The sequence below is a fragment of the Linepithema humile genome, chromosome 2, assembly GCF_040581485.1.
Source record: "Linepithema humile isolate Giens D197 chromosome 2, Lhum_UNIL_v1.0, whole genome shotgun sequence".
Taxonomy (NCBI): domain Eukaryota; kingdom Metazoa; phylum Arthropoda; class Insecta; order Hymenoptera; family Formicidae; genus Linepithema; species Linepithema humile.
This window is the reverse complement of record NC_090129.1, coordinates 12,859,186-12,873,302: the sequence shown is the minus strand read 5'-3', so window position 1 is coordinate 12,873,302 and position 14,117 is coordinate 12,859,186. Positions and strand designations below refer to the sequence as shown.

General features: G+C 41.5%; 3 protein-coding genes across 3 annotated transcripts; all 3 read right to left on the bottom strand.

The window, feature by feature from the left end:
• Positions 1-5,822: 5,822 nt before the first annotated feature.
• LOC136997829 (uncharacterized) lies at positions 5,823-7,139 on the bottom strand. Its single transcript, XM_067349227.1, has one exon. It carries the CDS (start codon positions 7,137-7,139, stop codon positions 5,823-5,825), a length of 1,317 nt encoding a protein of 438 aa, XP_067205328.1.
• Positions 7,140-7,565: 426 nt separating this feature from the next.
• LOC136997828 (uncharacterized) lies at positions 7,566-8,939 on the bottom strand. The gene has a single exon (XM_067349226.1). The coding sequence runs from the start codon at positions 8,937-8,939 to the stop codon at positions 7,566-7,568; it is 1,374 nt and encodes a 457-aa protein (XP_067205327.1).
• Positions 8,940-9,050: 111 nt separating this feature from the next.
• On the bottom strand, positions 9,051-10,385 carry LOC136997827 (uncharacterized). The gene is made up of 2 exons (XM_067349225.1): positions 10,264-10,385; positions 9,051-9,882 (listed from the first exon to the last, which is right to left on the bottom strand). The coding sequence occupies exons 1-2, from the start codon at positions 10,383-10,385 to the stop codon at positions 9,051-9,053; spliced, it is 954 nt and encodes a 317-aa protein (XP_067205326.1).
• Positions 10,386-14,117: the final 3,732 nt, after the last annotated feature.

The window sequence follows — 14,117 nt, the reverse complement described above, 5'->3', positions numbered from 1 at the left end:
CAGAGCGATTAAGAGCTGGGTTTTATTTAATCAAGAGACACGGTAGTGTCTCGCGCCAAGTTCACGCGCAGCGCAAGACCGACCGTGTATCTTTACGCGAGCACATGAGCTGATAGGAGTCGAGATTTTCATATCTCAATAATGCGTGGACCGATCGAATTTATAATAGGCTCAATCGATAGAGCACATGCGATTTACATAATAAAAGTATCTTTACTTTTTTTGTACATGCTTTCTAAAAAAATATATTAATTGCCAAAGTTTACCAAAGTCGAAATATGCCGAAATCTATGTAAGTCCTTGGTCGTCGTCGTCGTCTGTTCGTCATCCTTCTCTAATATATAAGTTTGTCCTTTGTCAACTAGAAGCATCAAAATGCGACATGGTTGTCCTTTTCTACATCCCGTGAAATGTCGATTTTCGCATAAGAACGTCTTTTTTCTTTCCTTTCTTTTTCTAAAAGATGTCTGTCCTTTTCCAACATGGCGGCGCTCAGACCTGTCAGCTCGCTTTGATGATATTAATCACATTGATTATAATTAATATCAGTCATAAAATGTATATGTAACGTGTTGTGGAGACAAATAGAGATAGCGTATATCAAAATAATATTCTTTATAAAAAAAATTTTTCTCATCTTGAAGTGCAGAAGTGTAGCAACACACATGCTGACAACACTCTAAAGCCTTGTGTCCACGATACTAGAACTCGGTCCGAGATCTCGGACTGAGGGAAAGTTACTAGAACTCGGATCATGTACACACTGAATTTGGATGCAAAACTCGAATAAGAAGCTCAAACGAAAAAATGCGTTGCGTCCCATTTTTCGGTACGAGTTATTGCGAGTTATTAGATTTTACTAGTTTCTTTTACTATTTGTCAAGACAAAAAATAAGATACTTATAGTGATACGAGATACTGTGAATAATATAAATAATATTTTAGTAAGTAATTATAGAATTGAAAAAATAAGAGAAATATAATTCTTAAATAAAATAAATTAATAAGATTAATAATTAATAAGATTTACATAAGTAGTTATTATTAGTTTTAATGCAGATTAAATTAGACATTAAAAATATATTATAACCTATATATACATATTATTTTTCAAGAAAAGTATAATAATATATAAAATTGATTTTCAGTAAAAACTTCTGTTATAATAAAAAATGGATAATAAGGAAAATGTTAAAATTTTATTAATGTTATATCAACAACATCCTTGTTTATATGTTACAAAAAGTGTTGATTATCATAATCGTATGAAACGAGATCAAGAATTACAGATAATCTGTAATCAGTACAAAGAATTAACAGGACAACCACTAACAACTGAAATTGCAAAAAAAAAAAATTAATAATTTAAGATCACAATATCTGGACCATCTAAATAAAATAAAACATTCGAAATCAAGCGGTGCATCACTTGATGATATCTATAAACCAACTTGGTGGTTGTTTGAAGATATGAGTTTTCTATAACATAGATCAGAAAATCATCGTAAAGAATCGTAACTCGATTACAACGCTAACTATATTCAGCCAAGTATAAATATTATTGTTCGAGGACTCGGACCGAGATCTCGGATTGAGTTCTAGCATCGTGGACACAAGGCTTTAAAGGGAACGTTCACAAGTGTCCCCTCCCGATTTGATTCTCCTTGAAATATGTTGTAAAACATACAATTTGAGAAGACACGTATTTTTTTATAGCGGCCCTAACTCAAATTTAAGGGGTGAAACACTCTTTTGAAAAAAACGAGTTTTTTCTTTGTGTGTAACTATCGCCAAAACCGTAGGAGATATAAAAAAATGTTTCAAGTAGAAGTTATATGGCTTGTAATGGGCTTTATAACTGTGTAGTTGGATTTTCAAAAAATGTAATTTTTTTAATTTACTTCTACCCCTTGTTATTATTTTTTTGAATTTCAAAATTTTTGTAATGACAAAAGTTATAGCATTTTTTACGCTGAATTCAACCATATATGATTTTATTATGTTCCGAAATCGCATCTTTCAAAAATGAGTCATCAGTATCACATTATATGCGTCGCGCTGCATGACGCATCGTTTATACCGCACTTGTGTTGCGTAATAGTCGTTAAATAAATATAAAAATGTCATGTTAAAGGATGACACATATTTAAGGAAGAAAAGTTAACTAAAATTGTTGCTAAAGCATCCCTTCCACATTGCACCCTTATAGATAATCGCTGCATTTCGTGTGCAGCGCGTTGTCATATACAAGTTAGCTATCAGCGCAAATTACACTTTGAAGTTTTGCTTGTAGTGACCACGGAAAAATAATTTATGAAATGAAAACAGTGAATAAATCAATCTATTCAACATATATCCACCCTGACTCTACCCTCTTGGCCCGACTCGACTGACAATGAATTGAAATATAAAATTCTGTACAGTTTACTCTTTTTCAATAATTTTAATATACTGCGATATATTCTACATACTATTACATTCTATTAAATTACTACGATTTTTTTAAACTATGGTATATAAAATCTTGAAATATAAAATGTATATCATAAATATAATTATAATATATACAATAAATAAGCTTTTATATATACAATATATATATATATATATATATATATATATATATATATATATATATATATAAGCTTATTTATATATATAATTATACTTATAATATACATTTTATATACCATAGTTTAAAAAAATCGTAGTAATTTTGTTGCGGATTCAATCGATTTCGTGACAGCAGTCGATAATCGAATTATAATCCGCGGATACAGTTGGAATCAATAATAATCCGCGTGAAGCCGGAGAGGCAGCACTTCCCGGCAAGCATATTTGGCGTGATTGTTTTCGTCAATCACGCATAATACACGTGAAAAGTCGCGAATCGTAAACAAAATTCCTTTGGGTTTCTCGACAGCATATGAGTCGGCAGTCGCACAGAATCTCTCCAAAGGAAAAGTCGATAAAAGTTGAGCGCAATAATCAATTAGCGGGTTATATTTTAATTAAGTCGGAGCATTCGACACGAATTAGAAGTACCACGAGTGCCGTATTGTACAGAGTGCTGTACTATCGAGATTTAGTTGCTGCAAACATTTCGGCGAAATAATCGATAAAGCGAGCCCTCAGTTAAAGTGTAATCTATTGTTAGACTCTGAAGTGTATTACGCACAGTAACGACTTTTAATCAGTTCTAGTTTCACATGTCGGTGAACGAACAGTAGCGACTCATATTTCAGATTTAATTCACGTGTCAGTGAGTTAAATTAATGTTATCTCTTACACGCCGATTATTCGATCGCATGTAAGGATATTTGAAAATTCAATACTCGTGTCAGAGTACACTTTGCGTTCACGAGAGCGGTGTCCTTCAGATCAAACAAGATCAAAAAACAATTGCGAAGGCACTCTCTGCATGTGACGAATAATATTTATAGAAGGTTCTTTTGGATTTTCGACTCGACTTAGTGATTGTGAATAACAAGCGAGATCGATTTTTATATACTTTGTATCTTGTTCGCATCAGTATTAAAAGGAGAAAAGGAATGTTTTGAAAATTCCTTCAACGATCTCATCTTTATTGTTTATACTTGTGAAGTGAATTAATCAATAAATTTGTTAATGTGTTATATTCAAGTGTAGTAACTTTGATTCGGCACTGGCATAAACTGCCACTTTCCTTCGCGCACCAAATTCGGAGCGCGTCCATCCTACGTTAATACAGTTCACTCATATCGCTCAAAACTGAAACAAATTTAGTGGAATGTAATAGCATGTAGAATCGCAGTACATTAAAATTATTGAAAAAGAGTAAACTGTACAAAATTTTATATTTTATTTCATTCTCAGTCAAGTCGGGCCAAGAAGATAGAGTCAGGGTAGATATATGTTGAATATATGTATATATATGTTGAATAGATTGATTCATTCACTGTTTTCGTTTCATAAATTATTTTCCCGTGGTCACTGCAAGCAAAACTTTAAAGTGTAATATGCGCTGATAGCTAACTTGCATATGACAACGCGCTGCGCACGAAATGCAGCGATTATCTATAAGAGTGTAATGTGGAAGGGATGCTTTAGCAACAATTTTAGTTAACTTTTCTTTCTCAAATATGTAATAACATGTCATTTTTATATTTATTTTGCGACTATGCACAACACAAGTGCGGTATAAACGATGCGTCATGCAGCGCGACGCATATAATGTGATACTGATGACTCATTTTTGAAAGATGCGATTTCGAAACATAATAAAATCATATATGGTTGAATTCAGCGTAAAAAATGCTACAACTTTTGTCATTACAAAAATTTTGAAATTCGAAAAAATAATAACAAGGGGTGCGGGTAAATTAAAAAAAATTACATTTTTTGAAAATTTAACTACACAGTTATAAAGCCCATTACAAGCCATACAACTTCTATTTGAAACATTTTTTTATCTCCTACGGTTTTGGCGATAGTTACATACAAAAAAAAAACCGTTTTTTTTTTCAAAGGAGTGTTTTATCCCTTAAATTTGAGTTAGGGCCGCTATAAAAAAATACGTGTCTCCTCAAATTGTATGTTTTACAACATATTTCAAGGAGAATCAAATCGGGGGGGGGGGACACTTGTGAACGTTCCCTTGTTAGTATTCTGTAGTTAGTGAACAGAAAGTGCACTTTGTGCACATTGGTGGAATCGGCAGGTATGTAATGTTTATAGAAAAGAAATGTCTAACACTTGGATTGAAGCTGACGATACGCTAATTAAAAAAAGACAATGGCCTAGAGGTGCTAAAGATGTTTTTGTCATTCTGTACGAGAACCTTCGATATATATTTTTTATTTTTTTTTTCTTCGCGCAGAGGTAAAATTCTTTATTTTATTTTGCCTGTTCGGCGATCTCGAAGGAGGCTGGATCCAGTTGGAAATAAAGGCATAGAAATTGATTTGTCCAATATTCTCTTTATTTCTTGACACACGAGAACAGGAATCGAAACGCGTGCTTTCGCTCTCTCGCGATTAATCGTCGCGCTATACACTCTCCTTTTGTCTTTCGCTAATATACGGAGTCGTCTTACCGGATCGGACTCCTCGGGTAGACTGCTGCTCCGATCTCGAGAAATTTGGTAGCTGCGGCGGCGATCGATCATCCGATCGACGCGTGGCACGAGAAGCGAAATCGGATTCGCTCGCGATTGTCCTATCACGCTCCGGAATTCGAGACAAAGCCGAGTTTTTGTCGACTTCTCGCTCGCGGAATTGAAAACAAGCGAAATAATATTTTGACTCTGAATATTCGATGGGTCAAATTGACCTGCGCTTCTTAAATTTGAAAAATACGTTATAATTTTAAACATACCGCCCGCCTCGCATGGGAACGGATGCGAAATCTAGCTAACAGTCGACCTTGATACACAATACAAACAATTAATACAATAAATTTCGGAAATCAAATAGCGAGAGCATACAATCAGAGGGCGAAAACACCTTTACAATTTTCGATCAAGTATCTTTAGATTGTAAGAAAGACATACTTAACAACAAATATAGGCACCGAACTCGGGCAAACATTCGAATCTCTCGATTCTTCGAGCGTAAACATATATAGAAATCCGACCGACTAAGTGATGAGTCGAATAACAGAGTCATAATTACAATACATAGCTCGAAGAACATGTCGAAAATGAGAATACGGCTTATATTTCTTATCTTATAATTCTTCGCATAAATTTTGCAAACTTGAAGCGAATTCTTAAAAGCTAAATACATAATTCACGCAGTAAATTCATTGTATTACAAGAGGTTTTTATTAACGCAATTACAATCTTAATTATCACGATTGATTGGCAGCCTGCATAATAGCGTAATTGGTCGTTTTAGAACTGAACGTGCGGTTCGCACAGTAACAACTCGCACGAGCCCGTCAGATCCGGGATGGATCTGAGTGACTCGCGCGAGGTCCCATTTGCTCGGAGAGAGCAGAGGGTTTTTCAATAGCGCGAGCTCGCCCACGCGAAAACACGACGATTCCACCGACCACTTGCTTCGCTGTTGCAGCGAATGCAAGTAGTCTTGCGACCAAGAATGCCAAATCTGTTCTATTAATGAATGGACTAACTGCCATCGCGAAAGTCGGTTCTCGTTGATCTCGAGTACTGACTCCTCCGGTATCGCTACTATCGGGCGCCCGATTAGGAAATGACCTGGAGTGAGTGCGGATAGGTCACTTGGGTCGTCGCTTAAAGTCGCGATCGGGCGAGAGTTTAAGCACGCCTCAATCTGACATAACAACGTCGCGAATTCAGCCTGCGACAAAGTACGCGAACCGGCTACTCGTCTCAAGTGCGACTTAAAACTTTTTACGCCCGCCTCCCATAATCCTCCGAAGTGAGGAGCCGCGGCCGGAATAAATTTCCACTCTATCTTGTCATTTGCAAGGGTGTCTTGCAACGACGAATCTTCCATCAAAGCCTTGAACGCGACGTGCAACTCCTTGTCCGCCCCGTGGAAATTTGTACCATTGTCGCTGTACATTTTGCACGGTAAGCCTCTTCGGCTTACAAATCGCCGAAAGGCGGCAAGGAATCCAGTATTAGAGTAGTCGTCCACTAGCTCTATGTGGATTGCTTTAGTGACGAGGCAGATGAATAGGACTATATAATTTTTTCTTGTTTTTTGGCCTCTGCCCACGAAAGGCGTGATTAAAAAGGGCCCAGCGTAGTCCACTCCCGTATGTGCAAATGGAGACGACGGGTTGACTCGGGGGGAAGGGAGATCCCCCATGAGTTGACTCGAGAGTTTTGCCGAATGCCGTATACACGGGACGCATCGCCTTATATAGCCTTTTACAGAGTTTCGCCCTCCTAACAGCCAATATTTTTGACGAAGGGGGCGAAGCACCATTTGAACTCCACCGTGAAGGGTACTCTTATGAGCTTGTGCTATTAACAGATAAGCAAGTTGTCCTTGTGGCATGATTACGGGATGTTGCTCCTCGTAGCTAACAGCGGCGTTTCGCAACCGCCTGCCAAGCCGGAGTACTGAGTTCTCGTCCAAGAATGGAGTTAAAGTTCGGAGAGGGCTCTTCTTAGAGATTACGGCATTCTTCAGTAATGCTTTGATTTCGCCATCGAAAGCTCTCATCTGAGCATAAGATATCCAGAAGTGTTCGGCTTTATTGAGTTCGTCGACACTCAGCGACGAAGGTTGGTTAGAATTACTAACTCTTTCTTTCCGAATTGATGAGAGAAATCTGCGTACGTAAGCCGTTACCCTGACGAGCTTCGTCCAACTTGAAAATTTATAAAGCAGATCCCACTCTTCATCACCTTCAAGATGAAGAACTTTGGTTTTTCGCGATTCGACCGAAATTTTCTGTATTTCATTGGCGGATATCGGAACCGCTACGTCATGGATCGGCCATGTTGTCGAGGGTTGCCGAAGCCATGGTGGTCCCGTCCACCACAATTGATGCGATATCAACTCAGACGCGGATAAACCTCGAGACGCACAATCTGCCGGGTTTTCTCTCGATGGTACGTGATTCCACCGAGTAGATGGTAAATTATTCTAAACCTCCGCTACTCGGTTGGCCACATATGTGGTCCATTTTGACGGGTGTTGGCGCAACCATGCCAGAGCGATCGTGGAGTCCGTCCAACAATGGATCGGAGTTCCTAATAACTGCAACGAATTGGCCGTCCATTTTATGAGGCGACTCAATAATACGACCGCGTTTAACTCCAGCTGCGGAATGCTTACAGTTTTTACCGGCGCGACCTTTGTTTTTGCTGCTATTAAATTTGTTGAGAAATCTGAAAGCGAATGATAGACGCGGAGATAAACGACTGCAGCATATGCTCGATTTGACGCGTCAGCGAAGCCGTGTAGCGCAAGATTGTTCGGACTTTGGCCCGTCCATCGCGGAATTTTAATCATTTCTAACTTATTAAAATCTAACACGAAATCGTTCCAGCGTAATTTTAATTCGCCGGGGAGGTGCGCATCCCAGTCGCAATGCAATAACCATAATTTTTGCAGCATTATTTTTGCTACTATTATGACCGGAGCGGCCCAATCAAGAGGGTCGTACAGTTTTGCGACAAACGAAAGGATTGATCGTTTAGTAGGAACGATGGGGGTATTCGAATTCACGACTAGGCGAAACAAATCTTCGATAGACGTCCACGAAAGTCCGAGGACTTTAAGCGAATTTTCTGTCAGGATTAGATGATCGGTTACTTCAGATTTATCAATCGACAAATCATCGAGAAGTTCGCTCGAATTGGATGCCCATTTTCTTAATTGGAATCCTCCTTTTTCCATTAGCTGCATCAACTGAACGCGAGTATCGATTAACGAATCTATGTCATCCGCATCAAACAACGTGTCGTCTACATAAATTGACTCATTCAGAATAGGAACCGCGGCGGGATAATTGACGCCTTCGTCAAGGGCGAGTTGTTTCAAAACTCTCATGGCGAAATACGGAGCTGGAGCAAGACCGTAAGTAACTGTTAACAGGCGAAAGTGTCGAACGACCGCATCCGCCGGAGGACGCCAAAGAATTCTTTGAAAGTCGGCGTCTTTTTTATGTACTCGAATTTGTCGAAACATCTTCGCGATGTCGGCCGTATAAACGTGGCGCCATCGTCGCCATCGAGATAACACTGCTGGTAGATCTTGCTGCAGCTTCGGTCCGATTAGCAAACAGTCATTCAACGTCGTGCCATTTCTAGTCTTGCATGAGGCGTTGAAGACTACCCGCAATTTAGTAGTGCAATTATCTTCCCGAATCACCGGATGATGCGGAATATAGACTGGTAAATACTCTGTTTTCTCGGCCTCGTCGACGCGAGTCATATGTCCGAGGGACTCGTACTCAGCGAGAAAGTCGTTATATTGCGAGCAGAGTTCGGACTGCCTTTTCAATCGGTTTTCCATACGGCTGTACAGCGTCCGTACTATGGAGAGAGACTCCCCGATTCCGATCAGTGGATCTCGTTTAAATGGTAGTCGAACGACGTATCGCCCGTCGGACGACTGACTGTGTGTTTAAACGAAATGTCGTTCGCAAATTTCTTCTTCTTCCGTGAGGGGGACTGGCGATGAGATCTCTTCGTCTGTCCAGAATCGCTGGAGAAGAGCATCTATCTCTTGACCGAGAACACAATTTAGAACGGCTGCTTCCGATGAATCCCGTTTACTATTTCCGGTCAGACCGGAAATAATCCAACCGAGCGCGGTTAATTGAGCCGTGGGCGTCCCGAGCGGACCTTGTCTTAAGTCGCGCATCAATAGTGAGCCATAAACATCGGCTCCAATAAGCAAGTGAATTTGCTGCTTGCTCGACGGATCCGGATCCGCGAGGGAAAGATTCTTCAAGTGAGGCCACGATTCGACAGGCTGAATCCGCGAAGCCGCGTACAAAGTAATTTTTGGAAACACGTACACCGTGATTGGAAACGCCGGATCGGATTTCGCGCACGGTGTCATTCGCAAAGACACGCGCGATTTCGCAGAACCTGTGTATTTTTCTCCGAATCCTTTAATTTGTAAATCTGTTCTTTGTCTCTTTGTGCGTATCGTTTGACATAAAGATTCCGATATAAAGCTGAAATTGGATCCTTGATCCAATAGCGCACGAACCTTAAAGCATCTGCCTTCAGCGGTGTGGATGTCGACCCACGCGGTCGCGAGGAGAACGGTCGGAGTTGTAACGTTAGGCGGCTTAATTGTTTGAACACTGGCTACGGCAGCGTTATCGGAAACGCCCAAAGTAACGGAGTTTGCATTCGCTTTTACGCACGTCTTAATTGCTTCCGATTTTTTATTAACTTCCGACGAGTTATAATTATCGGAATGTAATAGCGTATGATGAGAACGACTACAGTGGGTGCATCGATGTTTGCTCGAGTATTTCGGCGAAATATGTCCCGAGCGTAGACAATTAAAACATACTTTGTTTTTTCGAACGAGCTCATTTCGTTGCTCAACTGATTTTCGGCGAAAATCCTCGCATTTTGTTACGAAATGATTTCCCGAGCAGCATAGACATTTGACGGCGGAAACATTATGCATTGATGAACGCTTGTTTTGCTTTGGATTAATACTTTCCCTTGAAATTTCCGCGAAGTCAGACAATCCGCGGATGCGAGTTGTAAGGAATTCATGAATATCTTTGTATGACGGAATTGAATTTATCGAGGAACACTTCAAGTTCTACTCACTTCTCGTTTTTTGACTGAATTTCTGCGAGATAACATACACGAGCATATCATCCCACTGAACTACCGGTCGATTTAAATTCGTCAGTGCAGCCAGCGATGCAGCCACTGTGTCGCGCAGTTTTCTCAATTCGACCACACTCTCATGTTTCATGAGGGGCATGCTCATGAAAGCATGCAAGTGAGCATGAATCAAAGTTACTTTATTGTCGTATTATTCAAGTAAAAGTTGCCATGCCGATTCGTAATTTGCTTCCGAAATCTTTAAGTTATTTATTATTAATGCAGCGTCTCCGATGACACTTGTTCTCAAATAATGGAACTTTTGAGCTGGTTGAAGTTTGGAACGTTCCTGGAACGATTTTTTAAAAATGATATGTCGCTTTTGTCCTTTTGCAGGGAGGAAGTTTTGAGACCCACAAACAAAGTACAAAAGAGACCGATCCGATACATGCGTCGGAAGACACCCTTATACCCGAAAAACCACTCCCAAAATCACTTTGTAACAGCACGCGCTGTTACTAAAGCGTCACGCGGGCTCCACGTGAGCACCCCCATTTAGGGCCGCATTCCGATCCCCCAACTCGAGGGTAAAAGCTCGAGAAGGGGCAGCTGCCGGGTAGGGTAGCACCCCAAGTGGGGGTAGCGCGACCGGTATAAAAGCCGGCTCGCGGAACAGATCGAGGCCCATTCCCCGAGTACGACTCGGACAAGCCTCAGGGCGCACTCTGAAGCTCCGGTCGTACTCGCTCCCATCCCGATAGTCGTTCTAGGGGCAGGGCGTTCTCTGCCTCGGCCGGGTGTCTCGGCGTTCGACTTCCTGTACCTCGTCGTTCTAGGGGCTGGGCGTTCTTTGCCTCGGCCGGGTGTCTCGGCGTTCGACTTCCGACTCTCCGTCGTTCTAGGGGCAGGGCGTTCTCTGCCTCGGCCGGGTGTCTCGGCGTTCGACTTCCGACTCTCCGTCGTTCTAGGGGCAGGGCGTTCTCTGCCTCGGCCGGGTGTCTCGGCGTTCGACTTCCGACTCTCCGTCGTTCTAGGGGCAGGGTGTTCTCTGCCTCGGTCGGGTGTTCCCGGCGTTCGACTTCCGACTCTCCGTCGCTCTAGGGGCAGGGTGTTCTCTGCCTCAGTCGGGTGTTCCCGGCGTTCGACTTCCGATACCCCCTTGCACGAGAGAAGTCTCTCACTGTCTTAGGACACAGCGTACCGGCAACCGTCGTCGACTCAGCAAGGCTCGGATATACGCGGTATCACTTATTTTTTATTACTTTGCTCCGTACCGTACGAAACCGACCGATTAAATAATTTAGTTTGTTTAGATTTACACTGTTTATTCTCCGTTCACAATTAGAATTATACACATGACATACCGTCGAAACATTAACTCATCTAACCGATAAGGAATTATATTATTTACTGCCGATATTTATAACCGTTGAGATATTAGTCCGAAACCAAAATACTCATGTACTCGTTGTTACTATTTTTCTTTTATATTATTGATCCAAGTGCTCTCATAAAATAAATATTTATTTTCTTTAAGTCATTTCTGTTAATTTGGAGTCTCCCGATAAACCACACGAACGAATTCTGGCAAACTGACGAGTTATTCCGCGTCGTAAGAATCCGCTTCGCTAAACTACACACCGTCGTAATTCCGCATCGAAAATCCGCATACCGTCGAAAATTCCGCATCATTACGCACCGCCCGTGAGGCGTAAAAATACGCACTGTTACAACTTAAACAATTCTAAACAAGCTAAAAATGATTTGTCGCACTTTTCCTTTTGCACGGAGAAAGTTCCGAGGCCCTCACACGACATACAAAAAAGACCGATTCGATACATGCGTCGGAAGACACCCTTATACCCGAAAAATCACTTAAACCATTCTAGCCAAGCTAAAAATGACTTGTCGCTCTATTTCTTTTGCACGGAGAAAGTTCCGAGGCCCTCACACGACATGCAAAAGAGACCAATTTGATACATGCGTCGGAAGACACTCTTATATTCGAAAAACCACCCCCAAAATCAATTAAACGATTCTCCTCAAACTAAAAATGATTTGTCGCTCTTCTACTTTCGCATAGAGGAAGTTCTGAGGCTCTCACACGACATGCAAAAGAGACCGAACCGATACATGCGTCGGAAGACACTCTTTTACCCGAAAAACCACCCCCAAAAAGGTGTCTACCGACGCATGTATCGGATCGGTCTCTTTTGCATGTCGTGTGAGGGTCTCGGAACTTTCTCCGTACAGAAAGAAAAAAGCGACAAGTCATTTTTAGCTTGGCTAGAATGATTTAAGTGATTTTGGGGGTGGTTTTTCGGGTATAAGGATGTCTTCCGACGCATGTATCAAATCGGTCTTTTTTGCATGTCGTGTGAGGGTCTCGGAACTTTCTCCGTGCAAAAGGAAAAGAGCGACAAGTCATTTTTAGCTTGGCTAGAATGGTTTAAGTGATTTTGGGGGTGGTTTTTTGGGTATAAGGGTGTCTTCCGACGCATGTATCGGATCGGTCTCTTTTGTACTTTGTTTTTAGGTCTCAAAACTTCCTCCCTGCAAAAGGACAAAAGCGACAAATCATTTTTAAAAAATCGTTCCAGGAACGTTCCAAACTTCAACCAGCTAACTTTTGTGTGTTAGTAAGCGCATAATTATTAGCAAAGAGCGACTCGAATGTGTTCTTGAAGCTTTCCCATTCGGAAAACTTCCCCGAAAATTTCTGAAGTGTAATACGCGGCAACTAAAAATTGTTATTACTACTATCGCGGAAGGAGGAGTCAGTACTACGATCGAGAGGAGGCGGTTGAACGACACTTAATTTACTTATCGTATCACGGAGCGTATCGGCTGCCTCGAGGTAGACCTCCTCAGCTCGCTGGAACTCTTCATCGACGAAGTAGGCCATCTTCGCCCTTTCCTCAGAAGTAGTAGATTGTAGTAGTTTGACGTGGAGCTCCCTGCATGATGCCCAGAGCGACGTCAGCTCGTCCAATCGGCCTTGGACTTTTGGCAGTGTCACATTGACCTTTGCCAACTTCTTGAAATTCACGAGCACTCGTTTTAATTGAGAGGTCGTGTCTATTTGCGCGATTAACAAATCCTTCACAGTCGACATTTTTCAGTGCACTGGCACGCGTGCCGACGGAAATATTCGCAAACGATCTTCTATCGAACGCGAAGAGACTGTCTCTAATAAGACTACTGATTATGCCGGACGCGAGCGTCGCCGGCGGCACGAGTTCGCGGACGACCTTATGTCGAAACGCGACGAAATGGTCTCGGGCGAGACTACTGATTATGCCGGGCGTGAGCGTCGCCGACGGCACGAGTTCGCGGACGATCTTATGTCGAAACGCGACGAGAAAAAACAGAAAACCTGCTAAACTCGATACTTTACTGATTTCACTCGGCGTAGCACTCCGCAAATTATTACTATGTCGCGGATGCGACGCGAGATTATTGTTCGATTCACGTGTCGAATTGGTTTGATCGACGTGAATCGGAGTCTACCCGTTTATTTTCCTTGAGAGCTTAAGCGCGAACTCGACACTTAATTTATTCACTTGGTCCTTTATGCTCGCGCTAATTTTTTTTCACTGTCCGCACGAGAGTCACACGACAATCCCTTCCACCTTTTTTCCGTATCGTCTTCGCTATCTTCTTGATCCGGCTCGAAGGACCATTTTTACTTCTGTACGAGAACCTTCGATATATATTTTTTTATTTTTTTTTTCTTTGCGCAGAGGTAAAATTCTTTATTTTATTTTGCCGGTTCGGCGATCTCGAAGGAGGCTGGATCCAGTTGGAAATAAAGGCATAGAAATTGATTCGTCCAATATTCTCTTTATTTCTTGACACACGAGAACAGGAATCGAAACGCGTGCTTTTGCTC